At 48.0% G+C, this 19,572-nt stretch overlaps 1 protein-coding gene across 3 annotated transcripts; it reads left to right on the top strand.

The window, feature by feature from the left end:
- The first annotated feature begins 1,697 nt into the window (after positions 1–1,697).
- LOC130114171 (S-adenosylhomocysteine hydrolase-like protein 1) lies at positions 1,698–15,586 on the top strand. 3 transcript variants are annotated; one of them, XM_056281966.1, is made up of 17 exons: positions 1,698–1,977; positions 5,869–5,974; positions 6,585–6,722; positions 6,821–6,921; positions 7,615–7,717; positions 7,804–7,898; positions 9,025–9,131; positions 9,394–9,510; positions 9,603–9,666; positions 9,815–9,903; positions 10,036–10,106; positions 12,806–12,900; positions 13,263–13,361; positions 14,023–14,091; positions 14,322–14,400; positions 14,532–14,652; positions 15,148–15,586. In XM_056281966.1, the coding sequence occupies exons 1-17, from the start codon at positions 1,903–1,905 to the stop codon at positions 15,152–15,154; spliced, it is 1,536 nt and encodes a 511-aa protein (XP_056137941.1). In that variant the 5' UTR covers positions 1,698–1,902; the 3' UTR covers positions 15,155–15,586. The 3 variants fall into 3 exon arrangements, with proteins under 3 accessions (XP_056137941.1, XP_056137942.1, XP_056137943.1); XM_056281967.1 differs by lacking the exon at positions 15,148–15,586 and having other exon boundaries at positions 14,532–14,656; XM_056281968.1 differs by lacking the exons at positions 9,394–9,510; positions 9,603–9,666; positions 9,815–9,903.
- The last annotated feature ends 3,986 nt before the right edge of the window (positions 15,587–19,572 follow it).

The following is a 19,572-nucleotide window of genomic DNA, read 5'->3' on the forward strand; positions in this document are numbered from 1 at the left end:
CATGTGACCCTCTCTGCATGGCGGTGTGGGGATGACACTCTGTCAACTCAGTACAGACGGTGTGCCACTCGGCAGACAGTCGGTGTACTGTGGGGTGCGTGGTTTTCCATAAACATAACTTCATGATCTGACCTTTAATGCTCAGGCCTCCGTGAATGTTTGACTGCCATTAGACACACATCTACACTCCTCCCTGGCCCGGGGCGCTGGGCTGCATCCTGGCCCGGGAGGGGAGGAGGACAGGGAGGAATCTTCCCCTCACATGTTTAGCCGTTTAGACGTCTAGTGTGTTGACGCACTCATTGTGTACGTAGATGGAGATTCATGAGCCACAAATGCCAACCTCCACTCCTTCCTTTCCTCGCTTCTACACTTCCTTCGACACAAGCTAGGACGGTCTCTAACATGGGCTGCTCATGTGTCATCCTACAGAATACCACCCTATTCTCCATTCTGTCCCTCTCTCCCCCCTTTCTTTCTCTCCCTTTCTGTCTGTCTGTCTGTCTACACACTCTCTCCCTCTCTCTCTTTCTGTCTGTCTGCACTCTCTCCCTCTCTCTCTTTCTGTCTGTCTGTCTGTCTACACACTCTCCCTCTCTCTCTTTCTGTCTGTCTGTCTGTCTACACACTCTCTCCCTCTCTCTCTTTCTGTCTGTCTGCACTCTCTCCCTCTCTCTTTCTGTCTGTCTGCACTCTCTCCCTCTCTCTCTTTCTGTCTGTCTACACTCTCTCCCTCTCTCTTTCTGTCTGTCTGCACTCTCTCTCCCTCTCTCTCTTTCTGTCTGTCTACTCTCTCCCTCTCTCTGTCTGTCTACACTCTCTCTCCCTCTCTCTTTCTGTCTGTCTACACTCTCTCCCTCTCTCTTTCTGTCTGTCTACACTCTCTTTCCCTCTCTCTTTCTGTCTGTCTGCACTCTCTCTCCCTCTCTCTCTCTGTCTGTCTGCACTCTCTCTCCCTCTCTTTCTGTCTGTCTGCACTCTCTCTCCCTCTCTCTTTCTGTCTGTCTGCACTCTCTCTCCCTCTCTCTTTCTGTCTGTCTGCACTCTCTCTCAATCTCTCTCTCTCCCCCTTTCTGTCTGTCTGCACTCTCTCTCAATCTCTCTCTCCCCCTTTCTGTCTGTCTGCACTCTCTCTCAATCTCTCTCTCCCCCTTTCTGTCTGTCTGCACTCTCTCTCAATCTCTCTCTCCCCCTTTCTGTCTGTCTGCACTCTCTTTAGATCTCTCTCTCTCCCCCTTTCTGTCTGTCTGCACTCTCTCTCAATCTCTCTCTCTCCCCCTTTCTGTCTGTCTGCACTCTCTCTCAATCTCTCTCTCCCCCTTTCTGTCTGTCTGCACTCTGTCTCCCTCTCTCTCTCACCGTCTGCACTCTCGCTCTCCCTCTCACCCTTTCTCTCTGTCTGCACTCTCTCCCTTTCTGTCTGTCTGCACTCTCTCTATCTTGCTTTTTCTCCCCCTCACACAAACCGTCCCTCACGCAGACATCGCCGGTTGGTACTTAACATCTTCCTACCACGTGCGGGTACTTCTGTTTGCTTAATGTTTAGCCTTGGGAGTGAGACAGCAGAGAGCACAGTGACATGTCATCCATATTCATTTGAGCCTTTAGGTTAATAGCTGATCCTGCTTTGCCCAGCTCCACCTTGTCTTCTCTTCTTCTCCATATCTTCCCGGCGTTTCCTGCTAGCAGCCTCATAAAGCTTCTCTCTGGCTTTATCTTTGCTTCCCGTTCTGCCACTCTTCTCACCACCTGTCACCTGGACCTGTTGGCGAGGGCGCGGCATACCGTAAACCCACTGTCCTTGAACACTCGCATTCTGGTCGACCCACTGCTGAACCGCGCAGACCTACAACAGCGCTACGAGGTTAAAACTGTGGTCGCTGTGAGAGACCTCTTGCCAGCATGAAAAAGGCTTACAGTCTAGTGAACCTAACCAAAGCCAAGGACCAGGAGGCAGTGCAGTCCATCTGCATCAAGGTACATCTGCGCTCGTAGTCTTGCAAGCACTTTAATTCTCATTGTACCTCTGCTAGCGTCTTTTTCTGGAGGGTAACGTTTTTGTTGCTGACTGGCGGCAGATAGCGGCAAGCACAAAGTCGCTGTTGGGTCCAGTGAGGCAGAAACAGCAAGACGGTGGCAGCAATGAAAACCAAGTCTTAACTATTTCATGGTTCAAAAGAATGTAAAGGCTTTTCCCAGGTAACACGTCTTCTTTTTAAGGGCTCACACAAATCGCGTGCATGAGAATTTTTTTCAAGTGCTTTCAAGGCGCATTGGAAAGAACTTTAAATTCACAGTTTGAATGAAAAGCTCTGTTCCAGAGCCCTGTTAAGAGCTGGTCATGCCACCATTACGTCACCGTACACCGGCCCGTGTCGGGCTCAGTGTCCTTCTGCGTTAACGATTAAGCTGCCATCTGAGTCACTGGAATGAAATTCCAGCTAATTATACTCTAGACTTCACTTCTTAGAAGGATCAAAGTAGCTTTTCTTCCAGTGGTTTTCAAACATTAACAGGCACCTGCCTGGAAAAAAGCACTACCTTGTTACATTTTAGGGGTTTGAACTTTCTTTTGTGTTGAGGTGATACGTTTTTAAACTCAAATGTTGCTGACTGTCAAGGTCAGCTCAGTCCTACACTCATTTTATGGGTGGAAAGTAGACTTCTTGTCTATGGTCAGTCCGCCCATGCCTAGTTAATCTGAAGGAGCTTGTTATTCAGTCAGTTAGCCACCACTATGTTAGCTAGTAGGCTCAAGTCTATTTGGTGCAGAAGTACAACAGGGCTGTTTAGGAGTACTAGTCAAGTCACAAAACTGGTTTGGCAAACGTGAAAAACAAAAAAACAAAATGACCATGTTGTATTTTTGACAGAGTGGCTGTTAAAGACCAAAGCTCAAAGGAGCCATGTGGAGGATGTTGGTGCAGATAGCAATGTTATGGTGCCACTGACGACAAAAAGATTACGTACTGATTGTGAGATACTTTGATGATCTGCGTAGGGCAGTGTTTCCCAACCCAGGCCTCAAGGACCCCCTATCCTGGAGATTTTCTTTGTAACCCTGAATAGGTACCTGTTTGTAGTTATTCAACCAATCAGCAATGAATTATGTCAGATGTTGCACACCTTGCATAATTAAGTGCTGTGAGATGATTGGTTGAGTAAGTACAAGCAGGGCTACCTATGCAGGGTTACAATGAAAATCTGCAGGATAGGGGTTCCTCGAGGACTGGGTTGGGAAACGTGGCGCAGGGAAATTCCTCTCTGCATTGAACCCATCCTAGCTGTGTAGCTACAAGCAGGGGGCAGCCGCCGTGCAGCACCTGGGGACCAACTCCAATCCGTCTTGCCCTGCCTCGGTCAGGGGCACAGACAGGAGGATTAACCCTACCATGCATGTCTTTTTGATGGTGGGGGAAACCGCAGCACCCGGAGAAAACCCACCACAGACACGGGGAGAACATGCAAACTCCACACAGGATGACCTCGGATGACCCCCCCAAGGTTGGACAACCCTGGGGTTTGAACCCAGGACCTTCTTGCTGTGAGGCGACCACGCTAACCACTACGCCACCCCGTATATATAACAGTTACAATATATGTAATACGTGTTAAAGTTACAACAATACATGTAACGTACTGTTACACATAAAACCCTTAAATGTACTCTGTACTGGGAAGTTTTACTACAGTTTTACTGGATGCAGTACAATTTGAGGAAAGCCACAAACACACAGAGTAATGACAGACTGTGCCACAGAGGTCCTCACATTGCAAACCATCACACACGTCTCAAGTGTAGCTGCTCCTAAGAAGGAAGTGGAGGCACAGTTTGACGTGGAGAAGCATGATCAGATGAATGTTCTCCCATGTGATTCTTGGTGGGTGTTTTGCTTTTCTTCTCGTATGTTAGTGATGCGATCGGAAAGAATAGGCCCTGTTCATCAAGCGTTCATACATCCAAATTTGTTCTTACACACCCATGGGATTTTGTAGCCCTGAAGTTTGTCTCAAGGGCCAGTGTAGAACCTCCGATGGTGTTTTAAGCCCCCAACGTACTCTTCAAGGCAGCGCTGCATGGAAGGCACTCCCCGCCCCCAACAGTTTCATCCAATCACAGCACTGGTTAGGGTTAGAGTTGGGGTTAGTGCCGGTGCTGTGATTGGCTGAAACTGTAGGGGGCGGGGAGTGCCTTCCATGCAGCGCTGCCTTGAAGAGTACGTTGGGGGCTTAGAACACCATCGAGCGTGTAGAACCTGGGTAACCCCTGAGTTTAGAGACCAGTTGGCTAACACCGATGTCCTTGCAAGCCTGGGTGATGGCTCGTTGCAAGAGGCAGACAACAGATGTCAGGGGGAAGGACTTACAAATAACCATCAGGCTTTGCTGCTGGCTGTCAGACAATTTTGAGGGCTAAAAAAATTCCATGGGTGTGTAAGAACAAATGTGTACATATGAGCAATTGATGAATGAGGCCCACTATTATCAAAGAATAGCCCGAAAGGTTCAGTGGATGAATAAAGAGCCATGTATGTGAGCCATATTGAATTTGAGCCGTATGGGTGGAGTGCTGCCCTTCAAAGTTCACCCATGTTCCCATTCTGGGAGCTGAACTCTGCCATGTGCAGGCCCTTAACTTTTTCTTTCACACCTTGATTCTTTTTCTGCTCTATAAATGGTCCCTCTTATTCTCTCTCTCTCTCTCTCTCTCTGCATATATATATATATATATATGCGTGTATAAAGTGACTTTCATTTGAAAGGACACAGTCATACTGTCCATAACCCCAAATAAAAGGTCGTAGCAGAGCAGAGCAGCCACAGGTGTGTGACAGCACCTATGTAATGTATCCCCCTCAGTAGATGTGTTTATCCCAGCCCGACCTGACGGACGGTGTGCGTTGACTTTCAACTAGAGAAGGCCTGGTGTCCAGAATGCAGCTCCGCAGACTCCCAACACTTACATCAGCTAATCCCACCCAGCAAGCCCTGCCAACTCAACTCTGCCATGAGCTCCCTTAAAGCCCCACACCCACAATGTGTGCATGTGAGTGTGTGTCTGTGTGTGTTGTTTGTGTGTATGTGTGTGTGTGTGTGTGTGTGTGTGTCTGCACACACATGCACGCACTTGTCTGGGCGAGGGAGCCAAAGGGAAACAATAGGTATCAAGGGAAGGGAGGAGAGAGGTAGAGGAGGGGTTGTACTTTCTTCAGCAAAGCAGAACTTGAGAGGAAGGCAGGGAGGCGTAGCGGGCGAGGAAGCCATCATTAGTCGGAGGAGCGAACATGGCAAAGTGGGATCCCTGCGGCAGCACCCCAGCTTTCCAACCACCACACTGGATGGTGAGACAATAAGAGAAGAAGAGTATGATGAGGAGGAGAGGAAAGGAGCAGGGGACGATGTTGGGCAGGGACAGAACATGAGGAGGCTCTGGGCTGTGGGTGGGGGCAAGGATGGTGGATTATTTGCCGATAAGCAATGCGGCACATGTGGTACGTGGTGCTCAGCAGGTCTGTGGTGATGATCACTCCACCAGGGGAAGCTTCATTCTCCTCTGACAGCACCTGCAGGAGGAGGAGCGAGGAGTCCGCTGTTCTTATGTCGGGTGGCGTTCACATTTGACGTGTTCGGTGTTCGGCTGGCTCTTATCAGAGCCACTCACACAGATGGCGTGAGCAGGTAGGGTCTTCAGGTCTTCCTCACAGTCGTCAAGAGGACATGTGATTGTTTCAGGGATTGGATCAGCGACATTTTGGGTATTCATCTGTCCACCGCCAGAGCCCACCGCTATCCCCCCGGGACCGGTTTGGTTACGTCCCTCCCTCCGGACGGCTGTGCTGATTGGTGTCTGTTTCTTTGTCCTCACAGCAAATACAGCTTGGTGAACAGAAGCAGGAGTTCAACAAGCGCCCCGCCAAGACCAGTCGCCACTCCTTGTCTCGCTCGGTCTCCCAGTCCTCCACCGACAGCTCAGGTACCAAAGTATGCTCATGGACACACACACACACACACACACACACACACACTTTATGTCTTGTCACACGTCTGTGATATATAACCCACCACTTGGAACTGGATCTGATCCCAGCAGCACAAGACCCCAGGCTTCAGGGATTAGTCTGCTAGTAAGACCGCAGGCTCCAGGGATTAGTCCGCTAGCTTTCCCCCTCAGCTGTGTTTTAATGAAAAGTCCCCAGAAGAACTGACTCTCTAATTTGGTCCTAATCTGTTCTGTGAGCCTTTCTTCAAGCTCCCGATTGCTGTCTGAAGTTACAGACTTGAAAGGCTCAGATTAAAAACTATAATCCAGACCCAGCCAGACCCGTCCAGACCCGTCCAGACCCAGCCAGACCTGTCCAGACCCAGCCAGACCCGTCCAGGCCCGTCCAGACCCATCCAGACCTGTCCAGGCCCGTCCAGACCCAGCCAGACCCGTCCAGCTGGAGCTGAAGTCTTCATACAGTGTGTATGAGCTACGACGGAGGCTGGAAGAACAGAGCCAACAGCACACGTGTGTGTCTGTGTCGTGGTGTGTAATGATCTGACCTTGCTCTTCAGACGTGGACTAACTCTCTGTCCCTCAGTTTACAGCGACAGCTCCGAGGACGAGTCCTCTCCCAGAGACAGACTGCAGAAAAACTCCAGGGGCCAGTCGGACTTCTGCGTCAGAAACATCAGGCGGGCCGAGTGCGGCCGCAGGGAGATAGAGCTCGCCCAGCAAGGTGAGACACAGGTTTGGCTCGTCGGGCTGCAGTGCAGGGAGGCCGTGAGGAGAAGCAGAATTTCAGCTGCCTGTCTCGGCCTTGTGTGTGACGTGTAGAAATGCCAGCGCTGATGGTGCTGAGGAAGAGAGCAGAGGGGGAGAGGCCACTGGCTGGAGCCAAAGTAGTGGGCTGCACACACATCACGGCCCAGATAGCGGTGAGTTCATCACACACACACACACACCTAACAACACACACACCTAACAACACACACACACCTAACAACACACACAACCAGACCTACATTACACAATCCCCGTGTTTCCTCCGGCTCGGTCGGGCGTCCCCACAGACACAAGGGGCCGTGTCTGCAGGTGGGAAGCCGAATGTGGGTATGTGTCCTGGTTGCTGCACTAGCGCCTCCTCTGGTCGGTTGGGGCACCTGTTCAGGGGGGAGGGGGAACTGGGGGGAATAGCGTGATCCTCCCACGTGCTACGTCCCCCTGGTGAAACTCCTCACTGTCAGGTGAAAAGAAGCGGCTGGTGACTCCACATGTGGTAGTCTGCAGCCCTCCCTGGATCAGCGGAGGGGGTGGAGCAAAGACCAGGACGGCTCGGAAGAGTGGGGCAATTGGCCGGATACAACTGGGGGTAAAAAAACCTTAGAGTACACATAAAACTCTCTCCACGAGAGACGTGTGCAGTCACAACAAGGCATCTTGAACGGATTGTCAAGTAAAACAAAACGGAAACTCTCTCTCTCAGTTCTGGAAGGTTCTTGTAGCAGCTGCTGTGGCTGTTCTCACCGTTGAATCACCACATCCTTCTGTATCACATGTCATGACATGGTTTTATTCAAAGTGACTTAACAGAACACTGCCTTAGCGTTGTGTGTTGTTGTGCGTCACAGGTGTTGATTGAGACGTTGTCTGTCCTGGGAGCCCAGTGCCGCTGGGCTGCGTGTAACATCTACTCCACCCAGAACGCTGTGGCCGCTGCCCTGGCAGAGCGAGGTGAGAGGGTCTCCGCCCGCCACCTGCCGCTTCATCATCATGCCCGACTTCCTCTGTTGTCCACATGGTGTCCTTATCTATTCCAGGGATCTCTGTGTTTGCGTGGAAGGGCGAGTCGGAGGACGACTTCTGGTGGTGTGTTGACCGCAGTGTCAGTCTGGAGGCCTGGCAGCCCAACATGGTACCGCGACGCACAATCATTTGTTGCTTAGCAATAACCACAGCAGACAATGTGGCCTGTGATGAAGCTTGATTTGTAGTGCCCGAGTATGGACTCCACATTCTGAAGGTCTCGGTCTCGTCTTGGACCTCACGACATAATGACTCAGATTTGACTTGGTCTTGTACGCTGTGGACTTGTGATGATTTTTAAAGACTGGTCGATCACAAGGATTGAAGTTTTTATTGTAGTTGTTTTGTGTCTTTTTGTTATTATTCATTAATTTCTCTGAAAATCTGGAAAATTGGAATTTAAAACAATTTCCCCAGGTGGTGTGGTGGTCTATTCTGTTGCCTACCCACACAGGGATCACCAGTTCGAATCCCCGTGTTACCTCCGGCTTGGTCAGGCGTCCCTACAGCCACAATTGGCCGTGTCTGCGGGTGGGAAGCCGGATGTGGGTATGTGTCCTGGTCGCTGCACTAGCGCCTCCTCTGGTCAGTTGGGGCGCCTGTTCGGGGGAGAGGGGGAACTGGGAGGAACAGCATGATCCTCCCACGTACTACGTCCCCCTGGTGAAACTCCTCACTGTCAGGTGAAAAGAAGTGGCTGGTGACTCCACATGTATGGGAGGAGGCATGTGGTAGTCTGCAGCCCTCCCCGGATCAGCAGAGGGGGGGGAGCAGAGACCGGGACGGCTCAGAAGAGTGGGGTGATTGGCCGGATACAACTGAGGAGAAAAGGTGGGAGGATAAAATAAATAAATAAATAAATAAAACCATATTCCCTTGGCAAAGGAAAAACCCCCACCTAAGTAAGCAAGTATCACGGTGTAGTGAAGGTGTAACTTTTACTACAACGGTGGCACCACTGCCCCACTCATGCTGTTTAACTGGACTTGTACAGTTCTGGTGTCAGTCTTAACAGACATTTTGGCCCCGTTGGGCTTGAGCTGGACTTCCCACCTTCAAGTCTTGAACTTGACTCAAACTCGAAATGCTTCAATCTAGGACTTGACTCAGACCCCTAAAGACTTGGTCTGGCCTTAGTCTTGCCATGGTTGGCCTTGATAGTTGAGGCATTTAAACAAGTTGTGGTGCTGGAGAGCCTAATGTGTGTGTGTGTGTGTGCTTTCAATGGCTCTCAGATTCTGGACGATGGAGGAGACCTCACCCACTGGATTTATAAGAAGTACCCCAGTCTTTTCAAGAAGGTCAAAGGCATCGTGGAGGAGAGCGTTACAGGAGTCCATAGGTTTGTTTGGACCAAGCTTCAGTACCATGCCTGTCCTGTGCAGACTAGTGGACCGGATTTATCAGTAAAGCTGAAATGAATATGAATGGAGAGATAGAGCACTTGACAAACTTGAGTCTGCACCACATATCTCCCCAAGCCAGGCTACGAGTACATTTGCCATTCCCCTTCATTTGTCCAAACATGCCCGCTTTGTGTTCACCTTCTGCGTCATGCCAGGATCTGGTAGTCTCGTTCAGTGACATATACACTTGGATTGCAGATTGTATCAGCTGTCAAAGGCGGGTAGGCTGTGCGTTCCAGCAATAAACGTCAATGACTCGGTGACCAAACAGAAGTTTGACAACCTGTACTGCTGCAGGGAGTCCATCCTGGATGGGTAGGAATCCCTCTGTGGAGGTCAACTTGTAACAGCACTAGCAGGGTGCAGCACGCCGCGGTGGTGTTAACACTGTCGACTGTTTCTCTCAGGTTGAAGAGAACCACGGATGTGATGTTTGGTGGAAAACAGGTGGTGGTGTGTGGTTATGGCGAGGTCAGTGAGAAATGATGAGTGCCAACACTGCCAGAAGGAATAAATTCGTCTTTATTTATAACCAAAATTTTATCAAATGCAAGCTTCCTATGGTTTTTGTTTGTTAATTTGAATAAAATTATCCCACGCCCCCCCCCCTTCTCCACAGGTCGGAAAGGGGTGTTGTGCTGCTCTGAAGGCCTTAGGTGCGATTGTGTACATTACAGAGGTGGATCCCATCTGTGCCCTTCAGGCCTGGTATAATTTAAGCACACTCTATACTGACTCCTCCTGACTGCACTCCGTAATATATCCTGGAGAAATATGCTGCGCTTTGTTTTCTGACAAACTAAGCTTCTGTTAACCCTGACCTCGCTCCTTTCTCCCCAGCATGGACGGCTTCAGGCTAGTCAAACTGAGTGAGGTTGTCCGACACGTGGACATGGTCATCACCTGCACAGGTAATGCAACTAGATAGATAGATAGATCGACAGACAGACAGACAGACAGACAGACAGACAGACAGACAGACAGACAGACAGATAGACAGATAGATAGATAGATAGATAGATAGATAGATAGATAGATAGATAGATAGATAGATAGATAGATAGATAGATAGATAGATAGATAGATAGATAGATAGATAGATAGATAGATAGATAGATAGATAGATAGATAGATAGATAGATAGGATAGATAGATTGGTTGGCTGACTGACTGACTACTCTGAAAACAGTAAAAGTCCCTCCCATGGAAATAATCAGGAAGAAACTTCCAATACCTTTTAAGTAATTAAGCAGAAACATTATATAATGAGTTTGTGCATGACCACTACACAAAATATTCTGTATATCTAGCTCAACAGGGATACAGGAAAAAGATGTTAATGCATAGCAGCACAGGCCTGTTTGGTGCATCTGGCACTCATCGGCTGCTAATGCGTTTCAACAAAGAATCATACCGTTACGCTGCCCAGCGTCACGCCCCTAATTTCGGTTGGACAGCGACCAATCAGACAAGGAAACATTCAAATTATAACAGCCAATGGGGTAGGTACTTATGATGCACAGCAACCAATGGAGGGGTAGAAAACATTACAGCCAACGGGACTGGGGCTTGCTTTGAAAAGCATTTAGGGGCCAGGGCACCGTTGAAATGGCCTACATTACAAATATAACAAGGTAACTTATGTGAATTATATACTGGGTGGTGTTGGGGCACAGTTGGAAGAACAGGTAGATAAAATATTTTAAAAAAAATATATATATATATATGTATATACACTACCGTTCAAAAGTTTGGGATCACCCAAACAATTTCGTGTTTTCCATGAAAAGTCACACTTATTCACCACCATATGTTGTGAAATGAATAGAAAATAGAGTCAAGACATTGACAAGGTTAGAAATAATGATTTGTATTTGAAATAAGATTTTTTTTACATCAAACTTTGCTTTCGTCAGAGAATCCTCCATTTGCAGCAATTACAGCATTGCAGACCTTTGGCATTCTAGCTGTTAATTTGTTGAGGTAATCTGGAGAAATTGCACCCCACGCTTCCAGAAGCAGCTCCCACAAGTTGGATTGGTTGGATGGGCACTTCTTTGAGCAGATTGAGTTTCTGGAGCATCACATTTGTGGGGTCAATTAAACGCTCAAAATGGCCAGAAAAAGAGATCTTTCATCTGAAACTCGACAGTCTATTCTTGTTCTTAGAAATGAAGGCTATTCCATGCGAGAAATTGCTAAGGAATTGAAGATTTCCTACACCGGTGTGTACTACTCCCTTCAGAGGACAGCACAAACAGGCTTTAACAGGTACTATTTAATGAAGATGCCAGTTGGGGACCTGTGAGGCGTCTGTTTCTCAAACTAGAGACTCTAATGTACTTATCTTCTTGCTCAGTTGTGCAACGCGGCCTCCCACTTCTTTTTCTACTCTGGTTAGAGCCTGTTTGTGCTGTCCTCTGAAGGGAGTAGTACACACCGGTGTAGGAAATCTTCAATTTCTTAGCAATTTCTCGCATGGAATAGCCTTCATTTCTAAGAACAAGAATAGACTGTCGAGTTTCAGATGAAAGTTCTCTTTTTCTGGCCATTTTGAGCGTTTAATTGACCCCACAAATGTGATGCTCCAGAAACTCAATCTGCTCAAAGAAGTGCCCATCCAACCAATCCAACTTGTGGGAGCTGCTTCTGGAAGCGTGGGGTGCAATTTCTCCAGATTACCTCAACAAATTAACAGCTAGAATGCCAAAGGTCTGCAATGCTGTAATTGCTGCAAATGGAGGATTCTTTGACGAAAGCAAAGTTTGATGTAAAAAAAATCTTATTTCAAATACAAATCATTATTTCTAACCTTGTCAATGTCTTGACTCTATTTTCTATTCATTTCACAACATATGGTGGTGAATAAGTGTGACTTTTCATGGAAAACACAAAATTGTTTGGGTGATCCCAAACTTTTGAACGGTAGTGTATATTTGAAAAAAACTCTAATAAACTTCATATGTGTATCATCTAATGGGGGCGGGGATAATAAAGACGTTTTACTTATAGTTAGAAAGGAGATATGTTTTTCGGTGTCTACAGCTGGTGCCCAATTCATTTCTATTATTCATGGTGGACATATCAGGTCTGCAAATAATAAAATACTTTTCTGCCGAGCACAGGTCACATCTTTTACCCCTAACTGAATATGCACTACTCTTTGCAAGGGTTTTCCAAGAGACAAAATAACTTAAGGCAGCTGCATTTTTTGCATGTTCATTTCTGAAGTCACTCATATGGGCGTTAAACCTAATTTTAAAAGGGCCCTCTGTTGCTATATATATCTATATATATCTATATCTATATCTATATATATACATAGCAGCTGATGAGTGTCTTGCACTCATCAGCTGATTGATTGTTGCTGCTGTTATTATTATAATCATTGTTGTATTGTGTTGTTTTTGTTTTACATGCTTTGGTAATATGTACACGTATGTCATGCCAATAAAGCACATATTGACTATTGAATTGAATATTGAGAGAGAGAGAGAGAGAGAGAGAGAGAGAGAGAGAGAGAGAGAGAGAGAGAGAGAGAGAGAGAGAGAGAGAGAGAGAGAGAGAGGGTTTCTCACCTCAGGCTGGTTGTGCTTCTCCGGCTCTGTAGGTAATAAGAACGTGGTGGGGAGGGAGCACCTGGACAGAATGAAGAACGGCTGCATTGTCTGCAACATGGGACATTCCAACACTGAGATAGACGTGGTATAAATACTGTGTGTGTGTGTGTGTGTGTGTGCATGCTTATGTTTTTCTTTTTCTTTCTTTTTTTGGCTTTTCCCCCCTTTTTCTCCCAATTGCTGGCCAATACCCTATTTTTCTGAGCCGTCCCAGCCTCTGCTCCGCCCCTCTGCCGAGCCAGGGAGGGCTGCAGACCACCACATGCCTCCTCCCATACATGTGGAGTCGCGTGGGAGGATCACACTATTCCCCCCAGTTCCCCCTCCCCCCTGAACAAGCGCCCTGACCGACCAGAGGAGGCACTAGTGCAGCGACCAGCACACATAGCTACATCCAGCTTCCCTCCTGCAGACTGCTTATGTTTTTCTGAATGTTCTGTCCCTCAGGGGAGTCTGCGGACCCCAGAGCTCACCTGGGAGCGTGTAAGGTCTCAGGTGGACCATGTCATCTGGCCTGATGGCAAGAGAATCGCTCTCCTAGCTGAGGTGAGGATGATGGGGCTGTTGATTATGCTGCACATTACCCAGTTAACACTTTGGATTAGCTTTACACTGACAATCTAGAAGATTCTGGCTGTGTTCTTTTTCTCTTTTTTTTGGTGCCTACACTTCGCAGCAGTCATCCACCACATCACTGAAACAGAGCACTGGTTCTGTCCATCCTCTCTGGTGGACCATCTGCTGCCGGGTGTCGTAAAACACATCACCACCTTTATTGACATCGCCACAAACGCACGTTTGTATTTCTCCAAATTACTGCGAATGCAGTGTCTTATCAGTGGCCGACAGGCTGCATCATTATCGGGTCTCCTCGTCTGGTAAAGATCACAACTTAACAAACATTTGTTCAAGTCAGAATCTTCAAGATTGCCACTTTAAGGCAGTGGTATTCAGTCCAGTCCTGAGGGACCCCGAGTCCTGCAGGGTTTTCTATTCTGCCAAGTAGTCACAACAGTCACCTGTAGTGACGAGATGGCTGACACATCTGACACAACAAGTCACTGTAATGAGCCACCTGGTACTCGGGTGGCCCCCGAGGACTGGACAGCGTGCTTTAAGGTACTGCGACTCCGTCACCACTAGCTTGATACATGTGGAAACACAGCACAATCAATCTCTTGGCGGGGTTTCACGTCTCCTCTTTCAGGGTCGTCTGCTAAATCTGAGCTGTTCCACGATGCCCACATTTGTGCTCTCCATCACTGCCACCACTCAGGTAATGGATGCCATTCTGGAAAGGTGCACTTCAGTCATGCTGAATATTCAGTGGGATCTTTAGTTCAACGGAATTGAAAGCATCAATTATTCACACTTGTTCCAGGATTGATGTCTTATATATAATCGTTCTGTCGCTCACTCACCTGATGTCGCCGGAGAAGCAATAAGACGCCAGGCGGTAGTGTCCCCTCAGGTGTACGTGACTGTGGCTCTCTGTCCTCCTATCAGGCGCTGGCTCTAATAGAGCTCTACAACGCCCCGGAGGGACGCTACAAACAGGATGTTTATCTGCTGCCAAAGAAGATGGGTGAGATGTCATTCCAGCCTGAATGCCTGGAAAAAAACATGTCCTTCATTTTCATCATGCAGACTTAGAAACAAAAAGATAATCGGATTCAGTGACAAAACAGACCCAATGTATTTATAAATGGATTTCAGATGAATACGTGGCCAGCCTCCACCTACCAACATTTGACGCACACCTCACAGAGCTGTCTGATGAACAGGCCAAATACCTGGGCCTCAACAAGTATGGGCCCTTTAAACCCAACTACTACAGGTGACTGCACACAAATATATTATTATAACAACAATAATAGCAATGCATTTTATTTATGTAGCGCTTCTCATCGTACTCAAAGACGCTTTACATAACTCCGAATAAAATCTATCTATCTACGTATATATATCTATATGTCTATCTATCTATCATCTATCTATCTATCTGTCTATCTATCTATATATCTATATGTCTATCTATCTGTCTATCTATATGTCTATCTATCTATCTATCTATCTATCTATATGTCTATCTATATGTCTGTCTATCTATATATAACTTTGTCATAATGTTTTTGTCTCGTTTGTTGAATGGGGTTCTCTTGATCTACTTTAGGACGTGTGTGAGAATCTGATGATGTTTTAGGTCCTACTTCTGCAGAAACGCGGAACATTCTAAAGGGTTCACCAACTTTCAAGCACGGCTGTGTACACGTGTGTTCATGTGAGTGTGTATCTTCCTTCATCTAACCGTGTTGTGTGTTTGTTCAAACAGGTATTGACTGAAAGACTGACAGGCCAAAGACGGGTTCTTTCATGGACCTCTGACGGGAGCAGACGCCTCGTGACGCCTTTCCAAACAGCGCCCTCTGCAGGTCGAAGCATAGTGAGCCCGCATGACAGCGGAATTAAAGTTTTGTTTCTCTCTCTCGCTCTTTTTTTTTTAAATTTAAATTTACTTTCGTCTGCCGGAGTCCTGGCGGTGGCTGCACGCCACAGCAGCAAGCGGAAGTCCGGATAACGCCATTACTCACGTGCACGCTGACGTCCAGATTGCTAACAGCTTGCGCGTGTCACCGATCTCTCGACCGTACGTAACGACTTGACCGTGAGAGGTCATCCGTTACGTCGAAGAACAGCCACGTGGATCATTAGTAATATTAGGCATTTCAAGCTGAACAAACGTCTCTATTTTGAAATAAAAGTTACGCAGAAACCCCGTTTGTGTTTTTTGTTGTTGTTTTGTTGTTTTTTTGTGAGGTTTTATTACAACCAAAGTTAATATTTGCCCAAAATTTGTCCAAAACGGACCTGCGGGGCTGGGAGGAAACTGACGTAGACCGACGGAATGGCAGCACAGTGTCCACTAGAGGGCGTAAAGGCATCATCTGTGTTTAGTAGAGGCATCAGGGGAGGCGTCAGTGGCTCGCTGCTCGTTGGCGACTGTAGTGTTAGAGGCGACAGTTGGTTTCTGATCACATAGTCACCCATTTAATTAGAAGGGATGTTGTACTTGAACCTTTTCACACATAAACCAACACTCTCTCTCTCTCTCTCTCTCTCTCTCTCTCTCTCTCTCTCTCTCTCTCTCTCTCTCTCTCGCTCACACACACACACACACACATATATATATCTGTGTTAAAAGAAACACTCAACGGTAGGGAAAGCGCTCAACAAATAAGGAGCAACACAATCCAGTGAGCCAAGTCCATTCTGTGAGACAGTACAAGCCTGTTTCATGCTGTAAGCGGTCATCTCCAGTAGAGGGCTCCAGCGTCCCACCACCCTGAGAGCAGGATAAGCGGTTCGGATAATGGATGGATGGGTCATATATATAATAATCAAACCAGGAACCTCCCGACTCCCAGACGACCCGCTCTACCTCCTGAGCCAGTAATAACTTTATTTATACAGCACTTTCCTAAAACAATGTTACAAAGTGCTTTACAAAGAAATAAACCAGACAAGCCCAAAATAAGAATAAGACCAAATAAGTACGACCCTCTTCAGTTTCTTAAGGTGAGATGGGAAAACACTCTCATTGTCCCATTTAATTACGTCAGATGCCAGATCTTAGCCAGGCCATTTAGTACTATCAGGAAATGTATGCTTTACTATAGAACATATATTTAAACAATGTTGAATTTGTATCTTCTCATATCGGTGACATTTTAATGTATTACGCAGTCCTAACGCACTCAAAGCCTTCATTTAACTGTGGCTACAAACATGTCAGTTGAATGTAATTTTAAAGGTTAATAGTGTGTCATTTTTAGGGCTCTGAGTAAAAATGTAGAATAGCTCATCAACCATAACGACAGGCTACCATGCGTTGCACCTCTGCTCACTCTCCACCATCTAATTTGCAGCCAATAGCAAGCTGCTCTCAGGTCAGGACACCCAGCTGGCCAGACAACAGCAGCATCAGGACTGTCCTCTTCTGGTCTTGGACTGAAATGGTTGCTTTAGGAATAGGAGTCTGAATTGGGGGTCCGTGCAGGGACGTTGGAACTATTCTCTGGGAGGGGGGTGCTGTAAATAAGGGGGGGGGGTGGACATCGAATATCCGCTTTTGTGACGTTGCCTTGAACTGCTAGCTTAATTTGACCCCCCTCGCCAGCTAACCTGGGTAACGTGCGCCCGCATCAAAAATGGCTCTGTATCTATTAGTGTTAATTTCGTCAGCTATTAATTTAGTTATTTGTCTTAGTCCAGTGTCAAATGCCCCTGTTAGATTTTAGCATATTTATTCAGCCTCATTCTGTTTTTGTTAAGTCGAGTTTTAGTCGACTACGAGTCTGGGCGTTTATCTCAGTCGAAGGAAACCAACTATTTTAGTAAAGTTTTCGTCACATTTTGGTCTTTCTTTGGCCATCAGATTACACTGAACATTTCAGTCAGCCAAGTCTAACCAAAACCAATAACTGTTTACTCTTTCTCAGGCAAAGTTATTTCACGTAAGATTTTATCTGGTCGTTATCCGATGAAAAATACAGGCAGCCTATAAAACACAGCCTCCCCAATGCACCGCCCGCCGCCGCCTTGCTAGTTTACCTAGCTTAAACACACCTTAACCTTACCGCCCGCCGCCGCGGCCTTGCTAGTTTACCTAGCTTAAACACACCTTAACCTTACCGCCCGCTGCCGCCTTGCTAGTTTACCTAGCTTAAACACACCTTAACCTTACCGCCCGCTGCCGCCTTGCTAGTTCACCTAGCTTAAACACACCTTAACTTTACCGCCCGCCGCCGCGGCCTTGCTAGTTTACCTAGCTTAAACACACCTTAACCTTACCGCCCGCCGCCGCGGCCTTGCTAGTTTACCTAGCTTAAACACACCTTAACCTTACCGCCCGCCGCCGCGGCCTTGCTAGTTTACCTAGCTTAAACACACCTTAACCTTACCGCCCTCCGCCGCGGCCTTGCTAGTTTACCTAGCTTAAACACACCTTAACCTTACCGCCCGCCGCCGCGGCCTTGCTAGTTTACCTAGCTTAAACACACCTTAACCTTACCGCCCGCCGCCGCGGCCTTGCTAGTTTACCTAGCTTAAACACACCTTAACCTTACCGCCCGCCGCCGCGGCCTTGCTAGTTTACCTAGCTTAAACACACCTTAACCTTACCGCCCGCCGCCGCGGCCTTGCTAGTTTACCTAGCTTAAACACACCTTAACCTTACCGCCCGCCGCCGCGGCCTTGCTAGTTTACCTAGCTTAAACACACCTTAACCTTACCGCCCGCTGCCGCCTTGCTAGTTTACCTAGCTTAAACACACCTTAACCTTACCGCCCGCCGCCGCGGCCTTGCTAGTTTACCTAGCTTAAACACACCTTAACCTTACCGCCCTCCGCCGCGGCCTTGCTAGTTTACCTAGCTTAAACACACCTTAACCTTACGCCCGCTGCCGCCTTGCTAGTTCACCTAGCTTAAACACACCTTAACTTTACCGCCCGCCGCCGCGGCCTTGCTAGTTTACCTAGCTTAAACACACCTTAACCTTACCGCCCGCCGCCGCGGCCTTGCTAGTTTACCTAGCTTAAACACACCTTAACCTTACCGCCCGCCGCCGCGGCCTTGCTAGTTTACCTAGCTTAAACACACCTTAACCTTACCGCCCTCCGCCGCGGCCTTGCTAGTTTACCTAGCTTAAACACACCTTAACCTTACCGCCCGCCGCCGCGGCCTTGCTAGTTTACCTAGCTTAAACACACCTTAACCTTACCGCCCGCCGCCGCGGCCTTGCTAGTTTACCTAGCTTAAACACACCTTAACCTTACCGCCCGCCGCCGCGGCCTTGCTAGTTTACCTAGCTTAAACACACCTTAACCTTACCGCCCGCCGCCGCGGCCTTGCTAGTTTACCTAGCTTAAACACACCTTAACCTTACCGCCCGCCGCCGCGGCCTTGCTAGTTTACCTAGCTTAAACACACCTTAACCTTACCGCCGCTGCCGCCTTGCTAGTTTACCTAGCTTAAACACACCTTAACCTTACCGCCCGCTGCCGCCTTGCTAGTTCACCTAGCTTAAACACACCTTAACTTTACCGCCCGCCGCCGCGGCCTTGCTAGTTTACCTAGCTTAAACACACCTTAACCTTACCGCCCGCCGCCGCGGCCTTGCTAGTTTACCTAGCTTAAACACACCTTAACCTTACCGCCCGCCGCCGCGGCCTTGCTAGTTTACCTAGCTTAAACACACCTTAACCTTACCGCCCTCCGCCGCGGCCTTGCTAGTTTACCTAGCTTAAACACACCTTAACCTTACCGCCCGCCGCCGCGGCCTTGCTAGTTTACCTAGCTTAAACACACCTTAACCTTACCGCCCGCCGCCGCGGCCTTGCTAGTTTACCTAGCTTAAACACACCTTAACCTTACCGCCCGCCGCCGCGGCCTTGCTAGTTTACCTAGCTTAAACACACCTTAACCTTACCGCCCGCCGCCGCGGCCTTGCTAGTTTACCTAGCTTAACACACCTTAACCTTACGCCCGCCGCCGCGGCCTTGCTAGTTTACCTAGCTTAAACACACCTTAACCTTACCGCCCTCCGCCGCGGCCTTGCTAGTTTACCTAGCTTAAACACACCTTAACCTTACCGCCCGCCGCCGCGGCCTTGCTAGTTTACCTAGCTTAAACACACCTTAACCTTACCGCCCTCCGCCGCGGCCTTGCTAGTTTACCTAGCTTAAACACACCTTAACCT

This window comes from Lampris incognitus, chromosome 6, assembly GCF_029633865.1.
Source record: "Lampris incognitus isolate fLamInc1 chromosome 6, fLamInc1.hap2, whole genome shotgun sequence".
NCBI classification, from domain to species: Eukaryota; Metazoa; Chordata; class Actinopteri; order Lampriformes; family Lampridae; genus Lampris; species Lampris incognitus.

Coding starts and splice junctions, on each gene's coding strand:
- LOC130114171 (XM_056281966.1), top strand. CDS start 1,903: ATGAAAAAGGCTTACAGTCTAGTGAACCTAACCAAAGCCAAGGACCAG. Junction 6,922..7,614: donor ACATCACGGCCCAGATAGCG/GTGAGTTCATCA, acceptor TGTGCGTCACAG/GTGTTGATTGAGACGTTGTC. Junction 7,899..9,024: donor AGGCCTGGCAGCCCAACATG/GTACCGCGACGC, acceptor AATGGCTCTCAG/ATTCTGGACGATGGAGGAGA.